The 27,620-nt window shown below is 41.6% G+C and overlaps 1 protein-coding gene across 1 annotated transcript; it reads right to left on the bottom strand.

Moving 5' to 3' along the window:
- Positions 1-4,558: 4,558 nt before the first annotated feature.
- Positions 4,559-26,755, bottom strand: LOC308319762 (synaptic vesicle glycoprotein 2B-like; the record flags this gene model as incomplete). Its single annotated transcript, XM_080769945.1, has 13 exons — positions 4,559-5,201; positions 6,067-6,226; positions 7,616-7,816; positions 8,840-8,973; positions 11,177-11,341; positions 11,483-11,571; positions 12,230-12,343; positions 12,720-12,809; positions 16,723-16,856; positions 18,822-18,973; positions 19,592-19,772; positions 25,561-25,787; positions 26,484-26,755. 13 exons carry the CDS (start codon positions 26,753-26,755, stop codon positions 5,018-5,020), a joined length of 2,103 nt encoding a protein of 700 aa, XP_080626071.1. The 3' UTR covers positions 4,559-5,017.
- Positions 26,756-27,620: the final 865 nt, after the last annotated feature.

Below are 27,620 nucleotides of genomic sequence, written 5' to 3'. Positions count from 1 at the left end.
GGAGTAGCCTCCCCTCTCTTCCTCACACTGTCTTCTGCCTGCCTTATCAAACACACAAGAAAGAACACTGAACCATCTCTGTTGCTACTACTGCTGCTACTTCTACCAGCACGCTGAAGCAGGAGAAAAGGACATTATTATCCCCACTTTTATACAGGAACCAGCTTTAACCGTTACAACTACAACAGCTACTGCAGCTCCTTTTTTAGCAGCAGCTACAGTATGGATGTGTCCTACTGCGCTCCTCATCTCCAGCTCCAGGGGGACCTCCTCAGCCCCTCTCTGTTTGATGAGCTGCTCCTGGACGAGAAGAGCTTCTGTGACCCTAACCTTCAAGCCTTCGACACTGCCTCAGACTCTGGCTATTTCAGCGCCTGCAGCAGTCTGTCTCCCACTTCCTCCGTCGACTCCTTCAGTTTCTCACCCCCTACCACCACCACCACAGCCACAGCCACTTTCTCCGAGGACTGCCTTGGTGAGGTCTTGGACCAGTTTGTCTTCGTTGTCCCCGAAACGGTAGCTCCGCTACCTCTCAAACAGGAGATGCAGGAGGTCCACATTTTTCAGAGAGCCGGCCCAAGCCACATTCCAGCGGACAGCTCTGCAGCGGCGTACCACAATAAGGCATGCACCGCTACCACGTATACGAGGAAGTCTAGGTCCAAATACCCGGGCAAGAAGCGCGAGAGTGCCAGCGAGAGGGAGAAGCTGAGGATGAGGGACCTGACCAAAGCCCTCAACCATCTGAGGAACTACCTGCCTCCCTCCGTGGCCCCGGCCGGGCAGACCCTCACCAAGATCGACACGCTCCGCCTGGCCATCGACTACATCAACGACCTGTCGGACCAGCTGGGGCTCAGTGATGAGGTGCTGGCCGAGAGGAAGAAGGGAAAGAGAAGCTCCTCTTCTGCCGAAGAACAGCAGCAGGAGCAGTCCTCCAGCCTTCAGGACTTCAGCGAGATTCTCCAGGGTCATTCTCTGGGATCCAGCTACAGCCCACAGCAGGCGGCATGTTACAATGTCATGGGTACCGTGGAAGAAGCCTACAGTGACAGTCATCAGTACAGCCACATCTCCCCTCTACACCACTCTTATCCGGTACGTCCACAATAATATTGCTGAATACAAGCATGTAATAATTACATAATGTAAATAATAGGCGTTGTAACAATTGTAACTTGTTTCCGTGTGTTAAACTATCATGTGTTGTACAGTTGGAGACTCATTGCCAGTGAACTTACAGTCTTTTGTTTGTTTTCTCCTCAAGGTCTGCAACGTGGCGAGTTATACTGGACCAGTTAACCAGCAGCAGTACTGGCTACCACAACTCAACCAGCAACACCTGCAGTAGACAGTGGACACCATGCTTTCTGAACAGTGCTACTGGACATTTCCCGTCTCAGGACGACAGGCTCCTTAATTGTCAACATTCATTGCAACAATGAACTCTCATGAAAGACATTAGGACAAGAACAAAACTTAAAAAAACGTATTCTTGTTCATTTATATAAAGTATTCTATTTTTATGTATTTAAAAACAAAATGTTCGGTACCTATATATATTTTTATATATTTTTTTTACTGCAATGTATATTTATTACTTTTTCCACAATGTGTTGGTAACCCAAAATAAAATGTATTTATCATAACAATTTGTCTTTTTAATCAATATTTATCTGTTATATCTATCTAAATGTATTCTATCAATACACTACGCACTTCTACAGTACTTCTTTAGAACAGTGCAACCGATAAATAGCAACTTGAAGTATACTAGTTGTACTAAGCTTGTGTTAGTTCCAGTGCCCCAAGCTGAACACAATCGATTGATTGCACACGGCCCACCCACCTGCCCACTTCACGGAAGCCTTTCAACTGCCGTTTTAAAGTGGTCAGATTGGTGGGACACTTTTTTACAGGGGGCCCTGATCTAGAAACGGTTGAGAACCACTGCTTTATGAGAAAAAAATCTATTATTTAAGTAATTAATTATCTTAAACAGTGGATGTAGGGTTACAATTTCATAGCGGACCCATGCATAAATGCTAATAAATTCTCTATATTTCAGGATGGACAATATTTTGAGATTTGGCTTAGTAGGACAAATTACCTTTTTAATTAAGTCACACACCTATGGCGATTTTTGGAGAAAAATAAATAAATAACATATCATAAGGTTGTGTTTTAATGTGTCATATTTGACTTGTACTTAAACAAAACTACAAAGAGGGAGCGCTGATTAAACAAGTCATCTGAGTGACCCCATTGTCACCACTGTCACCATAACAACAAGGTGTCAAGCAGAGAGAAGTGAACACTTCCATTCTAAATAGTTTAAGGAAGGTCCCCTGCTGTTCTGGCTGCCAGTTGGTCTTCCAGTCAGGTCACTAAACACCTGGGGGGAAGGGGTCAACCCTTTCACTTACAGACCATTGAGATGCAGAAATGACCAAGGATGACCCTGGATACTAAATAATAATTTTAGGCAATGTCTGAGCGAGTGTCAGTCTTGTACTTGAAAACGTTCTTTTCCAATGTTTCTGATTTCACGCATATATCTCTGCTTTTGTTCTTTATTGTCATAATTGAGGTTAGACTTTTATTCCTTTGCTATTCTAATGTCTATTGTTATGACAACACTAGCCACCCTTTTAAGCCCCGTTTTCACATAGCCAAAGTGCAGGACGTATATAGTCGAAATGTTGAAATTCATGCCACGTGAAAACGTATAAAGTTGGAACTAGAAGTCCTGCAAGCAAAAACCTCTTTGAGCATTTCAAATAGCCTACTACTAGGCAGTAAGTCACCAGAGCCACTCATTATGGCAGTAAGTCACCAGAGCCACTCATTATGTCAGCAATTAACACAAAACACAATATTGTTTTATTGTTTTTAATATTGTTTTACCATCACAAAACAAAATAAAAGTATCAGGGTCATCTGTTTACTGTCTCACATATTCAGCTGTTAAAAAAAAATAGACAAACAGTTGTTTTGTACCAAGTTGCTATGTAGGCTGTCTAACATTTATTTACGGGGGGACTAAAAATAAAAACATCACACCTTATCAGAAGTTTATCTGGTTGTCATGCTACTCACACTTTGCTAATCCTTATGGATTAATAAGCAATTATAATATCTGTTCACGTTTATTTGTAAAATATGTTGCCCTACAAAAGGCCAAGAGCACCCTCATTTTGTGTTCAGTGTTCACATAGCGAGGCCATGTCAAGGATTTAACATTCGATATAATGTCCACACTTCTCTCTCAAGAACTGATCATTTTCTTTCTTTTAGCACATGGGCATTCACATGCCCTTTGGCTTTGTATAGTGGTGTGACGTTGAAAGTGATTTTTGTGACGGCATCCAACACATTAAATGAATCTCATTATCACTGCTGACATACAGTACACAGTAAGCTACCAAACATTCAAATGTAAAAAGGAAAAATACACTTATCATCCCTTGTCATCACTTTTTGTCATTAAATGACAAAAAGTCATCCAAAAGTGATCCAGTCATCACGTTGAATTTGACATTGAATGGACCATATAAACAGCAGAATTGCTTTCATGTCCTACATTTGCCAGTTCCTGTACAATTTACATAATTGAAGGATTTCTTTCTATTGTATTACTAATTCTATTGTACAACTATATGGACAGGTCTAAAGTATGTACAAACAAGACTGGTCTTTAAACTATAGTACTGCACATGCATGCACACGCGCACACACACACACACACACACACACACACACACACACTCACACTCACACTCACACTCACACTCACACTCACACTCACACACACACACACACACACACAGCTCTTGCCGCAAACGTAACATGTCCTTGCGTTGGCTTTAACTGACATTGGACAACTGTTGAACTTGAAAAGGAGAGCATCATAGTTAATTATCTTGTTTGATTGGTTTTTTTTAGAAGAAAAGCAGAACAATGTATTACATTTGTCACAGGAAAGGGTTCATAATAGACAGAATCAAAATGTATATTGTGTGTGCTATGTATAACAAACAGATCTATCAACGTTTTGGGTGGGGAGTACTGGAGTTGACATTCACAAGTGACATACAGTATGTGTATAGTGACATAAATAGACACTGGCAGCCATAGAAGAGGGAACATAGGAGAAACCAAGGGAGGTTTCAATAGGCAACAAGACAGTTCTATTCAAATAACAATACCAGCCTCTCCTCTCCTTCACATTGAAGGCTGTTTTCTACCCGTAAAACAAGTGACTGCTGACAGCAGTATTACTGACAAAAGTTGCAGATTCTCGTTTGTAAATCCGTTAACAGTCTTGTCTTAAGGGTATGAATCACAGCATGGGATCTCCACTTTATACCGCCATCTCATATTGAAGAGAACATAGCACACTTCCACAATGGGCTCTATGCACACAGAATAACTCTTCCTACTTCCTTCACAGGTTAGGTGTTAACGATGTACAGTGGTTCTCAAACTTTTTAATTTCAAGGACCCCCATAACTCTGTCTCTGAGAGTGTACAAATGGAACCAAATGGACCTGTAAGGGTCCATTTGGAACCCACTCAAGGACACTTTGAGACCCACCTGGTGTAGCAGTGTTTCCAGTGAGCACAGATCAGAATGGAACAGAGCCTTCGTTAGTATAATCGGTAACACCTGTGAAGGAAGTAGGGATGTATGTTGTTTCCAAAATGGCATGTGTGCAATGCAGAGCCCATTAGAACACTATATTCTCTGGATTTCACATGTACCCTAGTTCTGGGTTTAGGCTTAAATCCAACCACTCAGCCTCTACTGTCTCCCTCAACAACAAAAAAAAGGAAAAAAACAGAGAAAGAAATATGAAAAACGTAGTGGACCCCACTGGACCGCTATATGCCACTATGCCCCACCTCAACCCCCCAGACAACAAAAACACAAAGAGCTTTACACGTACATTACTGTAGTTTGTATTTGTTTTGGCCATTGGGGGCTTCATGTGGGGGAGGTTTTCACTCAGGAGTTTCAGGTCAGGATTTTCTCGCGTGTCTCAGGCAGTTTGGTAGCGACCAGACCACCGCAGACCAGCGCAGCGAAAGCCATGAAGATGGGGATGATTTTGGTGACACCAATGAAAGCAGAGAACAGGAAGGTCGCGATAATAGCTGCGAACTTGCAGAGTGCATTCAGGATGCCGAATGCTGTCCCTCTGGAGAGATAGTGGGAGAGGGTGGGGGAGAGAGGGAGGAATTCAGGGAGAGACACAGAAAGAGATGTTAGACGGGAAGTTAGACAGACAGACACTTGAATGAAAGCAAAATAAAAGATCATGTTTGTTAGGCCAAAAGTCCATATTTGTGAAACAGCAATGGCTATCTTATCTATACAACACTTGCTTTTCGCTTCATAGTGTTTGATAGAGGGATAATAAAAATCATGATTGATAGACACTTCACAAAATAATGATAGAGAACTTTGAATATACAGAGACTGTTTAAGTCAAGGGGCAAAATAGCAGATAACGCATAACTTATGTCTTAAGTGTTTGCGTGACTTAGCAATTAGATGGCTCCTATCTTTATCTACTTTATTGCTAGTTTGACCATGCAATTCAGATGCTCTTTCACCTTAATCCTACTATAACTTTAAAGCTGTCTGTCTGTCCTAAACCCATGGGCATTGACCATTAGCGTATGAACGCCAGGGTTGCCAGGTTATCTTTAGCGAGAGAAACAAGCAACTGGGTCTATGAAAATAAGCCCAAAGCCCTGTGTAAGTACTGCTTCCAGGGTTGCCAGATTAGCTTTTGCAGGAGTGTCACACTCTGTCCTTGAGTACTTTTGAGAGCTGGTCCAGCTGGCATTATCACAAGGAGAACAAGCAACCGGGTCTATGAAAACAAGCGCATGAAAGCCTTTCGCCCTTTAAACAGTGTGTTATAGTTTGGTTGCCCTGCGAACGACAAGAAAAGCCTGGGTACTGCAAGGCCAGGGTGCTCTTAACCTCGGACGACGTCTCGGCGACTGACAACCTGAATCCATGCATACGTCCTAACAGCCAGATAAAGAGCCTACCTTTTAGCTGATGGGTACAGTTCTACTGATATGACCTCCAGGCCGTTCCACGCGGCTACACTGAGAGCGTAGAACAAACACTGCCAGCAGATCACAGCACCCTGACTGAAACTCAGTAACAGCAGGAAGGTGCAGGCTGCTGACGCTAGCATAGAATAACCTGTAAAGGAGAGGACAAAGTGAAGAGATGAGAAGAAAGGAGAGGTGAGGGAGAGCCTAGAGGGGGAACATAACTGTAGGCTATCAAGAGAAGCAAAGTTTTGTGTTTTCTTTTGGCCTTTTTTAACGTCGATTTAGACTCTAAATCAATGTTAAAAAAGGCCAATTTTAGAGGAATACAGACATCCCACCCTATAGGTCCAACTCCGTGTGGGGGTCCCCGGGGGGACAGAGCTACCGTGTCGGGGTCCCTGTACTGTACTGTACTGTACTGTACTGTACTGTACTGTACTGTACTGTACTGTACTGTACTGTACCACCCGAAATCATATATACAGTTAATATGTGCATGTGTGTTTGCGTTTGGTTGCGCACAGGTGGTGAAAAACAACCACGCTGTTTTCGTGGTCAGACCCAGCCAGCAAGCCACACACATAGTGCTCAGACCCAGCCAGCCACACACATAGCTCCGTAAGGGAGTGGTTGCCTTATCCCTAAACTTATTTGCCATTTTTTACTATTTTCAAACATTTAAAAATAGTTCAACTAGCCTACATCGACACGTTGTTAGCTTGTAGATCGGCTATTCGTACTATTTTAAAATGTTTTAAAATAGTAGCCTAAAACATGGCAAATAATTTTAGGGATAAGGGGTAAGGGGTGGCACAAGATCTAGGGCATAGTGTTTTATCCCCTTAAAGGTAGGGCAAGTGATATTAACAAAACGTTTTGAACAGCAATGTCCGTGTCGATCCGTGGGCCTATGTGGCCATGAGCACCAGTATATGACTATTAGTACCAGTAGGGGCACTGTTTGCCAGAAACTGCTAATGAGAGAGAGAGAGAGAGAGAGAGAGAGAGAGAGAGAGGAGAGGGGGGGGAGAGAGAAGGGAGTTGCACCACTCAGTTCACACGGGTGTGATTTAAAAGGTTAAATCACTATATTCTGATAGTAATCATTTCATGCTAGAGTGTGTGTTCAGTGTTTGAAGGTGTTCTCCCTGTGTCTCTCCAGCTCTTTAATAAACATAAAATACATTTTCAGGTAGGTGACAAAAGTTCAGCCAATCAGGAGAAAGTAGCCATTTATCATCTTAATTATTATAGTGTTCCAGTTCCAATTTTGTCTACTAATTTCTTTGTCATCACTTACAATTCCACTTGTTTAATCTGTATCCTGTTCACAATCCTAATCCTAATTGGATAAAATTGGTATAGAGAACTGAAAATGCATTTTCTGTTTAATAAAAATCTGGGGAGACATGGAGACTCCTATTACTGAACAAACACTATATTCTATATAACAACATAGAGTTTGTAACACTTATTTTAACCAAAGAAAATCACTTACCCTAAACCTTTGGAGGCACATTTCGGGAACATTTCTCACCTATAATTTTGATGCGGCCTATCTTGTCCATCATAATTGCTGAGATAATGTTGCCAGGCAACACAGCCAGGCTGCCCAGGAAGCTGACCATGTAGATGACGATGTCGTTCTCCTCCTGGAAGTTAAGATGGCAGCCTTTCTTTGGGTGGAGGAACGTGGTGTTCTCCATGTTGCAGCCTTTAAACTTCTCCTGCCACAGGTCTGTATGAGATTACATAGAGAAAAGAAAAGCACAATCAGAATAGTTTTTTACTTTTAAGAGTAATTGGTAAATGGTGCATTTATATAGCGCCTTTATCCAAGGCGCTCTACAGAGATTGTGCATTACATTCACCCATCCACACACACACGCACACGCACACGCACACGCACACGCACACGCACACGCACACGCACACACACACACACACACACTGATGCCAGAGGAAACCATGCAAGGCACCAACCTGCACATCGGGAGCAATTAGGGTTCTAACTCTGGCCTGGGGGAGCCCGGGTTCGAACTGGGAACCTTGCAGTTCCCATCCGGTCACTCCACCTCTGAGCCAGTGTCGCCCCTGATTGTTTGATTGACACATTCATTCACACTTTGTCATTTTAATTCTATTGAGGTTTCTATAAGGAACACAGCCATAGTCCGGAACGCGATGCATTGGCTAATGGCTACAGTGCTAGTTATGTAGTTAATAATAATAATAATTATTATTATTAGTTATGTAGTTAATAATAATAATAATTATTATTATTATTAGTTATGTAGTTAATTGTTCCAAAGGTTTTTACTTTTGTGTGTGAAATAAAACTAATGGTAGCAGATTTTATGATATCAGATATCCTTTATGTTGATTATGGTGAATTGTAGGTGTCAAGAAGGACCAGATTTGCATGCACAGTTTGCACACACATCCTTGCGCACACACACACACACACACACACACACACACACACACACACACACACACACACACACACACACACACACACACACACACACACACACACACACACACACACAAAATATAGCAGAGCCGAACGCCAAAATATCATATGCACACTGCCACACTATTCTCATTCTATAATAAATATTGGTTAAATATATTCGTGCGGCATCTGTCTGAACTTTACATTGATAAATTATGTTACAAACTATAGGGTCCAAAGTTATTTATTTAATTTTGTTTATTTTAAAGCTAAATAATTATTATAATTTCTGTAGTTACCCACCTGTATTATAGAAGACAGTGTTTTTAATGGTGCAGTTCTCAAAGAAAGTGTTTGTGGACTTGACGTCTTCAAAGTAGCAGTTCTCAAACAGAGAATTCTCAAATTTCACGGACTTTATCTCAATATTCATGAACCTATAAAACAAGAAAACAGGCATCATAAATAATATTGTATAATCTTACATTGAATTAATTCCCCAGTCAGCAACAAACTGATAGACAGAATTAAGGAATTACTGAATAAGATTAATTCAATGAAGTCAATGCATGACTGACCAACTAACTATAAGATGTTTAACATAGCTAAAATCTGGATAGACTCCATCTTCCTGAACCTCAACGAAAGAAAAACAGAAATAATCTTTTTTGGCCATGACACTCCATCTTCCACAACCCTGGGCCCTTTCAACCCGTTCAGCCGTCAAAAACCTAGGCATTTCCTTTGATAATAATTTCACCTTTGACAAACAGATTAGCTCCGTGGTTAGACTCCTATCCAAAATCAAACCATATATCCCTTCCAAACAATTGGAAATGGCCATTCATGCATTTATTTCATCACGGCTGTATAATTGCAATGCATTGTATATTGGTATCGCTGGCGTCTTCTCTTAGGCGCTTGCAGCTGCATGCAGCTGCTCGCCTCCTTACCTGCACCAGAAAATGTGACCACATCACCCCCATTTTAGCTATATTGCACTGGCTCCCCATCAAGTTCAGAATATATTTTTAGGTACTTTTATTTGTTTATAAATCTCTACATGAGCTGGCCCTCTGGATTATATTCCAGCCAGACCTTTGAGGTCTGCCGGCCAGCTGCTTTTGACTGTTCCATCTAATTTAAGATCTAGAGGTGATCGTGCCTTCGCTGTTGCAGCACCCATGCTCTGGAATAGCCTCCCTTTTTATATTAAAAGTGCACAGTCCATTGAACTGTTCAAGTCTCTTCTTAAGACTCATCATTTTTCTATGGCTTTTGATCATTCCTGATTTTTCGTCGTTGTCAGTTGAATTGTGTCATGTCTTGTTGCCATGGTTATATCAGAGTGGTGATTGAGGCTCAAACCATTAGAAATAACTTTGAGGGACATAGACAATATGATATTAAATATTCATATATCATTCAAACTTTTGGAAAGCAGTTAAATCTCTCCAGCAGAGGGGAGTTGCTGGCCCCCCGCCAAAGCTGCGGGTTGGGGAATCCATTATAAGTGAAAAAACGTTGATTTTAATGACCACTTCAAAAGAGCTGGGCACATACTTGACAGACAAAATGGTGGCACCTTCAACTGCTGATCCTGATGGATATTAAAAAAAATCTCCTATAATGGCCTCCGATGTTCTCCTTGCGTTGTCTTCGCTGGACCCAAAAAAGGTCCTGATGGCCTTGCCCTTGACCCGTATGTTTTGAGACTAGCTGCAGCAGTTATTGCTAAACCTATAACTGAAAATGTCAATCTTTCGCTAATTTCTCAAAGCCTACCCATGAGTGGAGTGGAAGCAAGCCTACGTTTCTCTGCTCCTCAAGGCGGGTGACCCTCTTGAAGTAAACAATTATAGGCCAATCTCTAATCTTTCTGCCTTAGCAAAAATACTTGAAGCACAAGTGTCAGTTCAGGTAAATCATTTTCTTTACCTACATGCGATCTTAAACCCCATGCAGTCAGCATCATCCTCACTTTAGTCATATAGTTGCCCCACTATCCATTAGGTCTTTCTATATCTGCTGCACTAGAGCATAATGTAAATAATGATGCATAAAACATTATTTTAATACAAACAATGCAGGTTGCTGTCTAATAACATGAATACATTGATTGTTTTCCAAAAATGTTACTGCAGATGAAGCATTTTCAAGAGCAAACTGTGGCATCAATAGTATGAATTGTAGTTGAAATAGAGCCAGTGACGCATATAGTCAGACAGATGATCAATCGTCATTTCCTACCAATATAAAATCAATACTTTTTTTTAACTATAGTGCTACTGCTTATTAGATGATGTCCAATTAATTTTTTTACTCGCAAGGGTCTCCTACTTTAGAAGAAATTGATAGATATTCCTGAGCTGCTGGGGTTATTTACATTTCTATCAGCCATATATTGGATGTTGAGTAAATTATGTTGCAGTTACAATGGCTGTCCACAGGGTGGCAGTGTTGGGGTTCCTCTAGCGTCCTCTCTAGTGGCTTATGCAACTCTGCCATCAAAACCTATTTTTACCATAGAAAAATTACATTTTAATAACTGTCCACTGTAGTGACTGTTATGTGTGAAAGGGTAAAACAATTGTGTACTTTACATTAGAATCGGGCTCCTATTTCTAATGATGAACCTACCTGTCATGGACGTACTCCCCCTCACGGTGGATCTGGTTGACCAGGGAGAAGTTGAAGTGCATGCGTTCCACACGCTCCCTGTGGAACACTTTGACCTTGGCTTCATACTCCTCATACTGCATGTACTTTATCATGTCAGGGAACCACACGCCTAGGCCATGATAGCTGAAAGAAATACAACACATGTACTTGTATCATGTCAGGGAACCACACGCCTAGGCCATGCTAGCTGAAAGAAATACAACACAAGAACACATGTATTGTTCATGAACATGTACAAAATAGGGTCTGGTGACCTGTTTATACCTGAAAGCCAGACAGAACCAGACTATGGCCAGGAAGAGACCCTGCAGCCTGAGCTCCGGAGCTGTTAGAGACATCACATTAGCCATCACCTGAGAGAGAGAGAGAGAGAGAGAGAGAGAGAGACACACAGAGACAGAGACAGAGAGCCAGGCAGAGATATGGATTAGGCCTTGATTAGTCGACGAGTTTGAATAGTCGACTAATCGATCGAAGGAGTCTTAGGTCATATTCACACCACCATTAAAACTAATCCTGCTGCACATTGTCAGAAAGTGCCCTTCGTTTGGCAGGTGTGAAGCCTCATTTGAATCCTAATGCGCATCAAAGAACCGCATTCTACTCAGGTGCAGGTGGGAATGCAATCCGCAGCAAATAAAGGAAATGAAGCAAACTATGTGCTAAACACAGTTGGAGACGGAGAAGGGATATTAATTTTACACAGCGCAATGATGTCCCGTTTAACCGTGGATAGATGTGGGCAAATAAGGAGACTGAAGCCCTCATTGAAATATGAGGACGAGTACATTAATTAATTGCTTAAGGAAATGCATAAAAAACACTGTAGTGTAAAGAATATTCAGTCCGTCTGTGCATAAGAGTGCAGTGTTGTCACTGCTGCCACTGTGTGGGGAGGCTGCCTGTCGAAGGTATAGTGGGAGTTTGTTCCACGCCATCGGCAGAAAGCTGCTTCACCATATGTTTTTTAGTTACTACAATTGATTTAGGTTAGCGTAGCCATAGGCCTACCTGTTGCAGCACAGCCGTGTTTCTGACGGTCCAGCGTTGGAAGGCGGTCCCTGTATCACTCTGGATCTCTATAAACTCATCCTCCTGAGCCTGGGGGCACTTTATGTTGGCCACCTGGACACAGAGAGATTTACACTTAGTATTGTTGTTGTTGTTATTATTATCTTCATCATCATCATTACTATTTAGAGTACGCACAATTGTAACTTCAAACTCATTTATATGTTTCATATATATTTCGTTCATGCTTTGCAATGAACATTGACATGACTCACATGCTGATTGGCTATAGTAGGCTATGCTCCAAAATATATTTCATAAATCATAAAAATTATATATTGTCTAGAAAAAGAAGTACTTTCTTGCATATTTTGTTTTATATTCTATAACTTAGACAGAGTTCTCACAGATGTGTACAGTATTATTTAAATGTGAAACACATGAGTGCAGCAGTAATATGAATATGATTGGTATGAACATAGTGTCTTACGGTGAAGACTCTCTCTGGCTCTCCTTTGGCCTTCCAGTTGGTGTCATGGACTTGTCTCAGTATCATCCATGCCTCGTCATGTCTGGCATTCTGGGCACACATGCGCACACAGCCACACACACACGCACGCATGCACGCACGCACACACACACACACACACACACACACACACACACACACACACACACACACACACACACACACACACACACACACACACACACACACACACACACACACACACACAAAGAGATAATTAAGTACTGTACTTAAGTACAATTTTGAGTTATTTTTTACTTTACTGGAGTATTTGCACGTTTCAGTACTTCTACTCCACTACATCTCAAATGCAAATCTACTAACTTGTAGATCTGCAATTTATGGTCTGCATAATGAGTACTTTATACTTTTGGTACATTGTTATACCAATATTTTTGTACTTTTACTAAAGTAAAAGTTTGATTACTGGACTTTTACTTGAACAGAGTATTCCTGAATTGCAGTGTTGATACTTTTACTTAAGTAACACATGTGAATACCATTTCTTTTACTTAAGTAACACATGTGAATACCATTTCTTTTACTTAAGTAACACATGTGAATACCATTTATTTTACTTAAGTAACACATGTGAATACCATTTCCCGCCACTGGTTCAGTATAAATAAACATCAAGGAAAGTGTTTTCAAGTGGAAAAGGCAACACTCCAAACAATCAAAATAAAATGCACTTTATTTTTGTTATGCTGCATTGGGCTAAAAGAAAAAAATACAAAGTCGCACGCACGCACGAACGCACGCACGCACACACACACACACACACACACACACACACACACACACACACACACACACACACACACACACACACACACACACACACACACACACACACACACACACACACACACACACACACACACACAGTGATCAGTGTAGCAAAACAACATGCTGTACCTAGCACTATAGCGTACACACACAATACCACAGGTGGTTAAAGTGCTGACTGTATGGAAGACACAATGGAGAAGCTGTCTCGGTGACATGCTGTCATCCCAGTGTTACTGTGACACAACAGTGTCATGCTGCACTGCTTTCACAGGCCACTGGCCAGGTGGCACATGAATCATCATATTTATATCCAATCACACTTCAACGCATTAACAGCATATATACAATTAAAAGAGTATTGCACCAAATTTGTTTGTATAGCTTTACATTGCTCATGTAGTCATATTGCCTGAAGAAATAAGCTCCTTTTTTTGTGTCCATGATGTCTATATTTCATGATCTGTTTTGAGGATAGATATGACTATATGTCACTGCAGGTCATGGGTAAATAAAATAGTTTTACCCCAAAACAAACCCTTGAATACTAGATAACCCATTACGTTCTCCTGTGATCGTTAAATAGTTAAATCCTTGTCTTCAATGGGGCATCTTTACCATCATGCCCCATATGGATTAACCCCGTATTCTCTGTTGGCGGCAGAACACTATACTATACCATAGTATGACATACTATGGTATCGTTTCATTCATCGTTTCATTCAAGAAATTTAGACTTTTTTCAATATCTTCAATTAAGAGCTATTGTAACAACATTCATGTCAAAGAAGACAGTGCTTATTATTGATATAGATCATTACTGAAAGGTACTGTCTCGGAACTATATAAGCATGTTGATGCTACACTACACTTAACTTAAAGATGGAGTGCCGTGATTGATTTTTTCCCGCACCCTAAAACATGATCATCAGGTCTTATTGTTATATTATTGCCCACCAGTTCATTAAGTATGCCTGGTTTGCCTGGTGGGTGGTGATGGGTGGTGATCCATCTGAACTGAAGCCGCACCCACAGCTGTAGTTGTATGATAAAGTTGGAGGGGTTAGGGGAGGGGCTGATAGTGTGATGTCACTAATATTACTGTTTATTTCATTGGCCCGTTTGACTGTCAAGGGTTCAGGAAGAAACCCTAAATACAAAGTTAATACACCATTGCACATAAAAACGACTCCAGGGTGTCTAATTAAGTACTGTCACCTCATAGACACGTGAAAGAAAAATACAAAAATGGTGGCACTCCCTCTTTAACCCCTATTAAACAGCAATGGGAAATAGATTTGGGTGTAAGTTTGACTGCAGCACAGTGGGAGAGTGTCCTAAAAAAACCCACCACAGCCATATTCAAAAAAAGTGTAAAATACTAAATATTACAATGCAAAATTATGCACAGGGTATATATTACACCATACATAATAAAGAAAATGGCTGATTCTCTCTCACATTTATTTATTATTTATTTGGCTGTGGCGAAATAGTGACACTGACTCACCTGTTGTGGCAATATAGAAATAGAGGAATGGAAGCGCTGCAGGGATCTGTTAGTAGTGGCTCTTAGATAGGTGCTCTTTGGTGATACAGGTAAAACCATATAGACAAAAGGTATCCTTCCTCCAAGTAGTACTGCTTGTCAAAAATGTGAATTGCAGACTTGAAAAGAAAAGAAAAAAGTCTTCGGTGAAAAATTAAATAGTTTATTTTAAAGATGAGCAATGTTGCCCCCATATAAAAAGCTTTTTAGAATGTACACTGACTATTTTGGATGAGCAAATAATACCCCAGTGACCATTATTAGTCTGTATTTTATGCACCAAGGTAGAACATGTACAGTCATCGCTTAACAGAACATTATTAAATTAGGATTCTCATCGGTTAAAGGTATTATGATGAACTGGAAAGGGCCAAACTGTTTCAGTATTGACATTTGGATGAAGGACTTTTTGGACTCGCTGACTCTGGAGCGGGCAGCGTCGACCCTCTTGGAGTCCCAGGAAGCCACATGGTGTCATGATGACATTATGATGACGTCCTCCGGTGGCGTTCGGGACTGGGCCAGATCACAGCCCATATGGGGATGATCTTTATGTCATTTCCAGGACGTCTTCACCAGTTGAAATAATATAGCTTATTCTGGGCCAGATCTGACTAGTTATGATATGAATTAAGTTGATCTGGCCTCGATTAGACTCACTCTGATTCATCCAGGGACATCCGTTAGTGGGCAGAATTTATGTTTGTTGAAATCAGGTGATATTCTGGGCCAGATCGAGATGTCACTAATTCGTCCAGGTCCTGACCGTGCTTGCTGGGGTATGACAGTGGAGAGAACGATGTACCCTTGTCTTATATTCAGTATTGGGCAGTAACTAGTTACTTTTCCCAGTACTTATTTACTGCCAAAACAGTAATATTATACCTATTTACTTACATATTACATATTACTTTTTTGTGTTTGTTTAGTTGGCTGTAGACTTTCACACATTTAATTTAAAAGGTCGAGAGAGATCACTGCTTTATTTTTATTTTTTTACTAAGTAATATTGCCCAACACTGCTTATATTAGATCATATACGGAGAACAGAGTAACAGACTATATGCCTGAACCATACTAAGTTACTACCTCATACTGCACCCCTTTCCCTAGTTTGGGTCCCGGGCAAACGTCTAATCTCTCTTGTGGGTCTTGACCTGAAACATTTGAGAACCACTGTTCTATGGCATGCAGTGAACAGCTCTACTGTAACATTTTAGTCTTGCTTGGTGACACCTCAACCATATAAGTACTGACTGGTTAATTGCTATGAGAGGAGGACCATGTGATCAGCAGTTTTTGTTTTTGTTTTTATCCTTTATTTACCCAGGGTTTCAGCAACGCCCTGCACATAGAGACACACAGACAGACACACACATTAAAACCTGGGAGCTGACCAGTACAACCAGTCTTATACTGTTGGCCACTAAGCAGCTCCACTGGAGCAGTTGGGGGTTCAGTGCCTTGCTCAAGGGGACTTCAGCGGTGTTGGGTGAGTGATGACAATCATTTCCTGACCCTGATTTTTCCAGCCCGTGGTCTGGGGAATCAAACCGGCAATCTTTCGGCAACAAGGGCGCTCCTCTAACCCTTAGGCCACCGCTTATAGTTATAGTTTCCCAGTACCTCCAGGAGGAAGCGGGGACTCTCGGGCATGAAGACGACCCCGACCAGCGCAGCCAGAGCAGGGAAGATGCACACCAGTATGAACAACCTCCAGCTGTGGAACTGGATCTCTGTCCCGATGGCAAAACCCCAGCCTGGAACATGAGACACAACACGCACGCACGCACACACACACACACACACACACACACACACACACACACACACACACACACACACACACACACACACACACACACACACACACACACACACTTTTGAGGTTTTTGTAGTTTACTTGAGTAATTACAATTTCCCAATACATTTACTTAGACTCCATTTCAAAGACAAATATTGTAGCCTACTTTATCTAGTACGATGTGATGCATTGTGCGCTTGTAGATCAGCTATTTATTTATATATTTGAAAACTTAAAATGGGACATTCTCCAAAATGCGACAGTTAGTACTTTTACTTCTGGTACTTTTACTCAAGTATATTTTGAATTCCAAGACTTTACTTGTAACAAAGTATTTCTATATGGCAGTATTAATACTTTTACTTAAGTAAATCCATTGCATACTTTTCCCACCACTGTGCATAATGCCGTAGCATTGGAATTTTGGATTGCAATTTCAAGAAATTATTCCAATAAAATGGCTTAAGTTCTCAATTGTATTAATTAAAAAGAAAACGAACAATAGGAGCAGCCCTGCTGCGTATGGTACCAGGATGATGGTTATGTGCGTGCGTGTACCATAATGTGGTATGATTCCCCAGCCCTGCTGCGTATGGTACCAGGATGATGGTTATGTGCGTGCGTGTACCATAATGTGGTATGATTCCCCAGCCCTGCTGCTGCGTATACCAGGATGATGATTATGTAGAATAGATGCATGTACCATAATGTGGTATGATTCCCCAGGTCTGCTGCGTATGGTACCAGGATGATGGTTATGTAGATGCATGTACCATAATGTGGTATGATTCCCCAGGCCTGCTGCGTATGGTACATAAACTGTAAAAGGTATGGTACCAGGATGATGGTTATGTGCGTGCTGTGACGGCCCGAAATGGTCCCCGAGCCGTCTGTTCGTGACACCTGTCACTCACCCCTGAGAACCGCCTATTCTAAAATGCCCCGTTTTTTGCGCCGGTGCGAGTGTGGAGGCAGACAGGCAGTGTGAGAGCGAGAACCGTCAGCGGTGGACCTGTCATGTGAATCGTGAACGAGGAAGTTAGCCCCTCGATTCGAGAGTGTTCCGTGTCGTTTTGCTCCGTAAAGTGGCGTAGCCTCGGGCGTGAACAAACCTGCAGAGCTACAAACAACCATTCCAACGGACGACAATACACGGCCAACTACAACGATCCCCGCATCTTGACCTGTCTCTGTCCCTGTCACCTACCACACACGGAGCAGTGGTATTTCCCCCCTTTATTATTTCAAGCCTCTTTTGTTTGTTATGTTGTTGTTTTGGACTGGAGACGATTAAAGAGCCGCTCTGCTCGGACAGACGAACTATACTTTCGTTTACTAACATTCACGTTGCGCCTGCGTTGCGTGGATCTGGATTGGAACAATATACCGTTTATTTATTTATGAACTGCGAGGTTGATATGCAATTAATTGACGGGTGGTTTCGTAACCATGGTAGGCTACTTTAAGTTGCTGACTACCTATTTTTGGTTATTTACAAACATTGCAAACTATTGGGTCTTGTTTCATGAACTGATGAACTGTTAGTGTTTGGCTTGGTTGAATTTCAATATAATAACTTGAAACTGAGTTGACAAAGTGTTTTGTATGTTATTACTTGGTATAAGGGTTTACATTTTAATATAGTGAAGAGAAGAGAGTCCGCACACAGGTTTGCTCCAAGGTGTTTGTTTTTTATTCAAAACACCATAAATATAACACGACGTTTCGGCCGTGAACGGCCTTCATCAGGTGATTTTTTTTACATTTTAATATGTAAGTCCTGTGTCGGTTTCACCAGTGGTTGACCCAGATGAGGAAGAACTCATAAAAAAGGAGAAACATCTCTCTGGTAGACTAGTTCTACCTGGCACCCCTAAGACAAATAACCATCGAACTGCAGAAACCGTTACAGTGCGTGTACCATAATGCGGTATGATTCCCCAGGCGCTGAAGGAAGCGTAGAGTCCTCCTAGCATCCAGAACATACAGAGCCAGCTGATATGTTCTCCTCTCTTATCCACCTGCAGGAACTCTGTGAAGTAGGTGTACACTATGGGGATGGAGCCTCCGATTCTGCATGGTGGAGACAGAAACACAACCCAACTCGTTCTGAAAGGCATATATCCCATTTTATTGCAGAGTACAGTGAAGAAATTGAGAACCACCAACCAAGCTAAAAAATACTTTGCATCGATGCGTGACCTTGTAGATCGGCTACAGTGCATGTGTCATATACACAGGATTCTATGGGGCCATCCCTATGTTCCCCACATTCTATGTTCCCCAGGTTCTATGTTCCATGTTCCTCGGGTTCTATGTTCCCCATTACCTTAGGGTTAGGGTTAGGGGGCTAAAGGTTTATTGTCAGCGGGGAACAAAGAACCTTTTTTTGCGGGGTGGAGAACAGAGAACCTGGGTCTCCTAGTGGAAGACATTTCTGAGGGAGATATTCGTGTCCTGAGCTGATTTTGGGAGTTTTATATCAGGGTTGTACCTGTAATAATAGCTATTGGTTTTTCGTTGCATTTGAGTGAACATCTCTGTATATGATTGCATACACTGCCCACAATTTCAGGCTCATTATATGGCCCATATAGTACGTCATTTTGTCATATTTCTCGCCTATGGCCTCAATGTTGTGACACGTTGTGAGCTTGTAGATCTGCGTGTGTGCATGTGCATGTGTCTCACCCAAATCCTGAGCAGAATCGAAAGAAGAGGAAGAAGCCGTATCCCTGAGCGAAGCAGGAAAGGAAGGAGAAAACCACGTCGATGGTCAGAACGTAGATTAGACATTTCCTCCTACCCTTCCTGTCACACAGACCTCCCCATACGAACGCTCCGAACATCATGGACACATACACCAACAGACCTGCAAGACAAAATACATAGAAGATCATGGACACATTCACCAACAGACCTGCAAGACAAAATACATAGAAGATCATGGACACATTCACCAACAGACCTGCAAGACAAAATACATAGAAGATCATGGACACATTCACCAACAGACCTGCAAGACAAAATACATAGAACATCATGGACACATTCACCAACAGCCCTGCAAGACAAAATACATAGAACATCATGGACACATTCACCAACAGACCTGCAAGACAAAGAAGATACATAGAAGATCATGGACACATTCACCAACAGACCTGCAAGACAAAATACATAGAACATCATGGACACATTCACCAACAGACCTGCAAGACAAAATACATAGAACATCATGGACACATTCACCAACAGACCTGCAAGACAAAGAAGATACATAGAAGATCATGGACACATTCACCAACAGACCTGCAAGACAAAATACATAGAACATCATGGACACATTCACCAACAGACCTGCAAGACAAAATACATAGAAGATCATGGACACATTCACCAACAGACCAGGCTAAATACATGTAGTCAATACTCTTTTTCACTTTATCACACACACACACACACACACACACACACACACACACACACACACACTAGTACCGATTACACTAGCACAGACTGTCTAGTACACGCACACACACACGCACTCTCACACACACACACACACACACACACACACACACACACACACAAACACAATTATTTGCATGAAAAGGCATAATCGCTTTTTTTTTTTTTTTTTACTATATCATAATTATAACACAACTCATGATTACTGAGTGGTGTTATAATTATGCCCTAGTAACAATAATTACAGATGCACTCATCAGGTTAATGGTATAAAAACAGGCTACAGGAGAACATTATTAAGATTAATACAATAGCTATGGTCAATTATGCAACATAATTATTGTTGTTGTAACTTTGCCTCTACTACACTTGAGCACAGAAAATGCCTGTCTTTCATATGTAAAGGCAGAGGGATATTTCCTCCACAAGGTGTCTCACTTCACCTAGTTATGTGAATACAGTTGAAGAGAGTACCCTGCATTAACTGGCTAGGAAGTATTGAAATATACTCCAGTACATCTCACAGGCCTTTGTAGATTTCAATTATTATTATTATTACAAAACATAGGCTACATTATTAATCCCTTCTTCAGCCCTTATGCACCTTTTGCACTTTATAGTTTTTATACATTTTATGCATTTGAAAACTTGTAAAGTGGGACATTCTGCATAATGAGTACTTTTACTTTTGGTATTAGTTGATGCCAATACTTTTATAATTTTACTCAAGTCAATTTTGACAACAACACAATCAAAAGGACAACACAGTGCTTCCAGTAAAGTCACCAGCTGTCAAAAGAAAGCATACACTGGAGTAAATGAGGCATACGAAGTGACTCTGATTCTGAATGCTGATGAGAAGATCCCTGAGTCAATTATACTGCGTGAAATTATGATTATGATGAATTATTACTTATTTATTGGTGATTTAACTTTTTCTTTTAGAGCCGAAAACTCCTGCAATGCAGTTCTGAGTCCTTGCGTCTTTAGCCACACATGATCCCCATATTATCTCTATTGTGGTGGCGAAGAGATTTAGCTGTAAAATAGATCTGCTATTTTCACAATATTTAATTGTGGAAACGAGTCCAACATGGATGTCAGACTCATACATGTCTCAACTCCTACAATTCCAAATGCTTGGCAGGGTCGCAGTGCCAGATTAACCTTTTGTGGTGCCACGACCCATATCTGTGCCTCCCGGGACTGTTTTGTCGGCGGGTGGCTTGGACCTTGGGTACAGCTCTGTTCACGGCCGAGCACACCAGGCTTTTTCAAAGTGTGTGTATGTGTTGTAGTAGAGGACTTCTGCTCCACTACATTTGAGAGACAAATATTGCACTTCTACTCCACTACAATTATTTGACAACTTTGGTTTCTACACTGCAGCCAATGCACATTTGAAAATAGCTGATCTACAAGCTCACAAGGCGTAACGGTGTGACACATTGTGAGCTTGCGGAGACAGCGCTTCTTTCACCTGACAAATATCACTAGTGATCATTTCTTGTTTCAACCAAGGTTCATGTTTTAGGTCGTTATAGATAATGTGAAAGATAAGTGTTAATTTGTTTTCATTTGCTGCTTTCTTTTGTTTTAGCGATTTACCCTATTTGACAGGGGCGGGAGCATTAAAAAAAGTGGCTAAATATGTAAAAGAAAAAACAATTATATTTTCTTTACGGTGGTTTCTTTATTGTTATTTACTATAGTCCTACTAGACCCAAGGAACTTACATCTGACCACAAAAGAGCACGGGATCTACTGAATGTGAAGGGATATAGTACATTTTGAATTCCGAACTTTTACTTGTAGTATTTCTATTTTGCAGTATTGATACTTTTACTTAAGTAAATAGTACTTTTTCCACCACTGATGAAATGTCCATGAAAACCACCCCTCTCCACCGCTGTCTAGGCCTACTCACTGTAAATGAAGCTGGATTAGTGTCAGCTAAATGATTGAACTGTGCCATATCTGTAACTGTGCATTATATTTTAATCCTGTACGTCCACACGTATGCAGTGATGTGTCAGTGACTCTGTGTTTACAGTAATTGCTGTGTCACTGCTCTCGGGTGACAAAGCTTTTCTCATACTTTCTTTCTTCAGCCCAGACCTTCAAGGAAGGCTGGATAGCGGAAACGTTTAATTTGTCTCTTTTGTGTAAATGATGTAAAAGAAAAAATCGAGGATAAACAACTCACTCTTGCCACTGTGTGCGACCCACCACCGGTCCTTTATACATAATGTTGTCCAAATGATGTAGCACAGAGTTTTCATTCCAACCAAACATGAAGACAGTTGATCTCACACTCCACTGTACAGTAATACAGTATACCAATACAACACTATACAGGAGACTCATTCAGCCTCCTTCCGGCTATGATAGAGTAGGAACGTGACTAACTTTAGACCACACAGAGGCATGAAAACAGTATAGATGCCTCTCCGGCATGTGTCGTCTGGCGGACGCCATATTGAGCTGCAAGCTATGATTGGCCAGTAGTCGCTCCAATGAACTGCAGCGGCAAAAATTGGTATCTGGTTCCGCACATAACAATAGCATGATTACCTTCAAGATGGTTATTACCGTGTTATAATCGTCATAATTGCAAATTGGTAATACGCTAGTACCTCAAAATTGTACTTAAGTGCAGTACTTAAGTAAATGTACTTTCCACCACTGCTTCATATATTTACCTCTTCCACCCAGTGTTGTGTTTTTACTACGAAGCCCTAATTACACCGGCAGTAAGGAGCTTACGGGCACACGTGCACCTCCCCTCTGGATTACTAGGCTGGCTGTACACGGCACCGCACGACACCACTGTCATTCAACAAGGCACACACAGTGAAATCTACAACCCTGAGAGCCGTGAAAAGGGTCCATTTTGGTTCTGTTTATGTATACTCAGAGTTAATGAATAAATGAACACTGAAGGTTTTACTGTCAGTATGTAACAGAATATAGAATAGAATTCAGGATTATTATTGTTTCTGCTCTGATTGTGTTTAAGACAATAGTAATGCAGAATGTTGAATGACCTTCACAGGATCTTTCATGACATATATGTTGTCAAGTTAAGGAATCACGGTCTTTGTATTCAAGCAATACACATTATGACTGCATAGTTTTTTTAAACTATACAGTCTCTATTACATTCTCTGCCTTTGCAGCAACAGAGCAGAGACATTGGTCACAGAGGAATATGCAAGGCCATGTACTGTAATGCAATGCTTCCACAAGCTGCACTCTTGTGGAAGAGATGGGGCAGCTCTGCTGCGGATGGGGCAGCAGATAGGGCCAATAGTCTTGGCCATGTGCCTTTGGCCTGGCGGATACGATACGCGATGTGCAAGCTGCCACAGCAACTATCTGTAGCTAAATGTTAGGCCTTGAAATAATGCCAGGGATTCTGTGAGCTGTTCAGGGCTTCTGGGATTTTGTATTATTGCCTTTCTTAAGGGTGAGTGAACACAACACTTGCAGCTGTATTTAGTCCCATGAGACAGACAGTAGGAAAGCTGAGAAGGAGAAAGTGCAGTGGAGACAGGAAAGATGAAAGGCAGACCGCAGACAGTGTAGACAGGGGTGACACCGTGACAGGGGAGCTGAGAGATGGGGGCAAATGCCTACTGTATGTATACACCTCCATTGACGACTCAGCATGGGGATACTGCAAGTGAAAATTGCCATTCTAATCCAATGTGTGAGTTGTCAGATGACACTAGGGTGACCATGTGGTTGAAGGCTTCTGATATGCATGAGGTTACAGGATAGATCCCCACACTAACTAAAGTGGCCACCACTCACACACACCCTTATTCGCATTTACACAGCATGCCTTTCTCAGCATTGCAATAAAACCTGCAAACACTCATCCCTCCATGACACAAAATTGCACAACACTAAATCTTGGCATCACAACAGCTTGGCTTTCAAATAATTTAAATACATTTGGCCAGCTTGGATTTCAATTAATTCTGTTACATTTTTCTCTTACCCCACAGTGTTGATTTCGTCAACTAAACGTATGATGAAAAAGCTCACAGCTACAAGCTCACCAAGCTTGTATGAATGAATGAATGATTTTATTTCCGTGTCTGGCTGCCTTTTGCAGCCCATCCCTCACGGGATTATTCTGACACAACTTTCAATACTCCTGTGCCAACACACTGACACCAAAATATGAAACAAAAATAAATATCACACAATTATATCACTGATCGAGAGTACATTCAAGTAGTCCATTTGGTCAAGATAGAGACTAAAGTGGAGGGCAAGAGAGAGAAAGAAGGAGATAATGGACAGAAGACCGACTTGCGTTTAAAGATGGAGTGTCGTAATTTTTTTCAAAAACGTGTACAGTATTTGTTAAATGTTGTTTTTATGTGGGCACGCCACGGCAGTTCATTAAGTATGCCTGGTTTGCCTGGTGGGTGGTGATGGGTGGTGATCCACCTGAACTGAAGCCGCACCTACAGCTGTAGTTGTATTATAAAGGGGGAGGGGTTAGGGGAGGGGCTGATAGTGTGATGTCACTATATTACTGTTTATTTCATTGGCCTGTTTGACTGTCAAGGGTTCAGCCTCCAGGAAGAAACCCTAAATACAAAGTTAATACACCATTGCACATAAAAACGACTCCAGGGTGTCTAATGAAGTACTGTCACCTCATAGACACATGAAAAACTGGAAAAATACAAAAATTGTGGCACTCCCTCTTTAACTTAGACAAGGTATGCACACATACAGTACATACATATTATACATGCATACACACACACACACACACACACACACACACACACACACACACACACAATCAGCCATTAAGATGCCATCAAGGCCCACCAAAATAATCTTTGTCGACAAAATAACATTGAAGATTTATTTGACTAAGATAACATTTAGTCGACAAAAACTAGACAAAAACTAAAACATTTCAGATGACTAAAACGTTACAAAAATCTAAATGAAGTTTAATTCAAAAGACTACAACTAAAAATCACACTCATGTGAAGTGATTGGCGATCTTACATCATCATCATGCATCTTCACATTCCGTGCTCAGCCAATCAAATCATCATATTTTGTGGTACAAACGCACTGACACACAAAGCTGGGAACTGAGTTGGGGACTAGCGCCCCTCAAAAAACTCGCTCTCAAAACCAACGCGTCTTACCTAGCATGCCCTTGTCGGCGTTGGAGATGCACATGTCCTTCTCTGCACTGGGCAGGACGAAGCCCACCACGAAGCCGTCCACACCGTCGGCCATCAGCGCCAGGCCCAGAACTATGAACAGCGTCCACTGGAAGCGACCGTGACCACAGTCCTCCATGATGGTCTCATACTGCTCTGGTAGATCTTCTTCCTCTTCCTGTTGTCTCGCTGCCTCCTTGGCCTTCCTCCTGCATGGGAACAGTGGTGCACGTCAAACTTATTTATTTCAAGGGCCTGCATAACTCTGTGTACCAGACTCTGGAACAGCCTGTTCCAAAACAAATGGAACCAAATGGACCCATTGGATGGACCCATTGGTTCCATTTGTACACTCTCAGAGTTATGGTGGTCTTTGAAAATAAAGACTAAGGCTAATCTGCCATACTTGTGTCATAGTGAATCAGTGTCATACATATTCTGAAAGATGGGGTGCCATTGTTTTGTACTTTTTCTGTGTCTATGGAGTTACTCTAATATACCCCCAGGTGTGGTTAGAATATTCAAACATGTCTTCCCTGTGTATTTTGGGTTTCTTTCTGAAAGCTGAAAGCCTTTGAGTCAAAAGGCCAAAGCCAAATTCCCCCAAATATCGGCGACTCTCACTCCAGCATGGTGGTGTTACGGTGAAAATGGTGATCTGCCGACATATGTGACCCTCTTGCGGAGTTCACATAACTTACATGGAGGTCTTTGGCACGCCATCTTGGCGCACGCCATCTTGAATAAAACCTGGAGACTGGTATTCAGTAATTGGGTCTTGTCATCAAAGATGTAAAAACAAAATCTAGAATCTACCGTGTACAAGGACAAGTCTTACCACAGCACGGACACATTTTGTCCGTGTACAAACAACATGATGACACCTGGTTATGATGATGACCCACCTGGCCTCGATGCGTGCCTGCCTCCTCGCCTCCTTGATCTCGTCGGGGTGGGGGACGCCCTGGTACTCCCCCTCGTACATCTGATCGTCCTCATCGTGTCCCTCGGTGTCTCCGCTGACGGCATCCTCGTCTTTTTCCTGCTGGGGGAAGTCGGTCTGGTAGGGGTATCCATCCGGCCCGCTGCCTTCTACGACAGGCGTGTACTCCCCAGTCCCACCACCCTCCACGCTCCCCTGCTGGCTGACGTTGTTCTGATAGGGGTCGTCGTCCATAGCTTCTGCTGTAGGACGACGTGTAGGGCCGGAAGGGAGAGGGGGTTCAACACCGTAGCCGTTTTTATCGTGTGGGGGAAAGTCGGCTGTCTGTCTGTTGTTGGCTAAATGGGCAGGATCCCTCGGCGGGGTGGAGGGCTGCTGTCTCTGTGTGTTGATGTCAGTGGAGTGCTGCTGCCCCTATGAAGACAGACTTTACTTGAGTCTTATGATTGATTGATGGATTGATTGATTGATTTAGTAACAGTATGCAGAATGGGTATATTTCAACGACACCATGATAAAGCATTACACCACCATTTTTTATTAATCATAAACCTTCCAATACTTTTACTTCTATACTCAAATGCAAATATTGTACATTTGACGGCTTTAGTTACTAGTTACTTTGTAGATTTGGATTGTTTATTACAAAACATACATTAATGACTTCAGCCCTATATATGTTTCAGCCATTTGAAAATACCCGATCCAGAAGCTCACATTGCGTTGCTATGCAACGCATTGTGAGCTTGTAGATCTACTATTTCCAAAAGATTTTTATACCTTTGAAAACTTGTGAAATGGGACATTCTGCACAATGAGTTGTACTTTATGTACATTTTGAATTCAGTCAAAGCAATATATCTTATTTATATACTGTTTCATTCTGTACATGAACTGAAGACCAAAATAAAACATCGAAAGTGAAGTGAAGTGAATTCCAGACTATAAGGCTACTTGTAACAGAGTATTTCTATATTGCAGTATCGATACTTTTACTTTTACTTTTACTAGTACTTTTTTCCACCACTGTTGTTTTTCCTTTCTAGTGACTAACATCAGAAAATGCCTTTAAATGGAAATGTGATAGAGCGTTTTCCCA

Source organism: Protomyctophum bolini (genome assembly GCF_963924005.1).
Source record: "Protomyctophum bolini genome assembly, chromosome: 1".
NCBI lineage: Eukaryota > Metazoa > Chordata > Actinopteri > Myctophiformes > Myctophidae > Protomyctophum > Protomyctophum bolini.
This window is presented reverse-complemented; position numbering and strand designations above follow the sequence as displayed.